We start from the raw sequence: 1578 nt of genomic DNA, 5'->3' as shown, positions 1-1578 counted from the left end.
GGAAAGAGAAGGAGGAAGTGGGGGGGGGAGAGAGAAAGAAAAAGAAAGCAGCGTGTCAGGCCTGGCCCTGCTCCAATCCTCCCCACTCCCCAGCTGGCTGACATCCCTTCCCCTCTTGGCCTCGGTTTCTGCATCTGGCAAGGGGTTGAGCTTCCAAGGCCCCTTCACCTCCATGGCATGGCTTTTGGGCCACAGGTTCCTAGTCCTCTGAGACTAAAGCTCTCAATACCCCCTCCCTGAATTCAGGGAGGGGGGCAGTCTCCCACTCCCCAGTACTAGCGTTCCCATACTGGGCTCTGAGACCCAAAGTGTCCTCAGTGGACCTACCAGCTTTCCTGTTTCCAAAACCTTAACAGAAATTGTCCAGATCAGGCCAAGGGCAGGCTACTCCACGTCAAGGCTTTGGCGTCTAGATGTATCAAAACCGTCACTAGCAGCTATATATACTTTTTGCTGATGAGGGAAAACTAGGTTAATGACCTTCGAAACCCAGAACCTACAGGGGCTACCTCTCCAGAGAAAGGGCCCTGGCCACTCACCGATGATGATGATGAGGATGATGGCGCAAATCACTCCCAAGATGATCATCATCTGGGGGTGAGAGAGGGGGTCAGAATGGGAAACCATGATATCCCCACTTGTCCACCAGTCCTACCGCCTTCCTGCTGCCCCCACCCCTTACCTTGAGGTTTTTCCACCAGTATTTGCGCTTGAGCTTGGCTGCACTTGTTTCGAACTGGGAGGCCCCGGCCTGGAGTGCATCCGCACGGTCGTCCAGCTCCGATAGCTTCTGGTCCCTTTCCAGGACCTTGTCCACGTTCACCCTCATGATGTCCACCACCTGGGGGAGGGGCCCACGAGGCAGGGGGTGTGCCAAGGCCCGCCTCAATGAGGGCACTCCTCCAACGTGTGCCCAATGTGCCACACATGGAACATGCACCCCGATGTTGCCAGGCTAACATGCCAAGGACACACACAGAACATGCCTAGCACACCTGGGGACATGCAAGGAGCACACATCAGGGGCGTGCTGTAGCCAGACATCTGACATGTCATAGCAACACCCTCTGTGGAGCCTCGGTTCCTGTCCATCACCAGGGCACACCTGCCCCGGCTGGCACGCCCCAGGTTAGCAAGGCTGATTAACACCCAGCGCCCATCTGAGCGCGTCCTGACAGGGCAGCCACTATGTCTTTGTCTCCAGACCCACAGCCCTGAACGGTCATCACCCCAACCCAAGGCGGTTCCCCATACCCTCCCCATACCCGTCTGCCAACCCGCAGGGCGCTCCCACCGCCTCCGACACCCGTCACACTCACCTCATCCACCTGGGCCTGGGTCTGCTGCAGTCTCCGATTACTGGTGAGGTTTGGAGGGGGCGCAGGGGGGCCTCCCTCCCCAGCCGGAGCGGCAGGGGGGGCGGTGGCGGCGGTTGCAGACCTGAGGAGCGGACGGATTAAGACCCAGGGCCTGGAACCGCCATCCCCGCAGCCAGGGCTCCGCCCATCCACCTGTCCATCCGTCAGTCCCTCCACTTCTCCTCTTCCGGAGCCAGGCCCCCCGCAGGGAACCCGGGTC

General features: G+C 59.6%; 1 protein-coding gene across 1 annotated transcript; it reads right to left on the bottom strand.

The window, feature by feature from the left end:
- Nucleotides 1-284: 284 nt before the first annotated feature.
- VAMP2 (vesicle associated membrane protein 2) lies at nt 285-1574 on the bottom strand (the record flags this gene model as incomplete). The annotated part of the gene is made up of 3 exons (XM_014589045.2): nt 285-591; nt 683-841; nt 1320-1574. Coding segments are annotated over 3 exons (621 nt in total), but the record flags the coding sequence as incomplete, so codon positions are not given.
- Between the last annotated feature and the right edge of the window lie 4 nt (nt 1575-1578).

This window comes from Tupaia chinensis, unplaced genomic scaffold, assembly GCF_000334495.1.
Source record: "Tupaia chinensis unplaced genomic scaffold, TupChi_1.0 Scaffold000330_1, whole genome shotgun sequence".
Classification (NCBI taxonomy): Eukaryota; Metazoa; Chordata; class Mammalia; order Scandentia; family Tupaiidae; genus Tupaia; species Tupaia belangeri.
The sequence above is the reverse complement of the archived record's forward strand: the minus strand, read 5'-3'. Positions and strand labels throughout refer to the sequence as shown.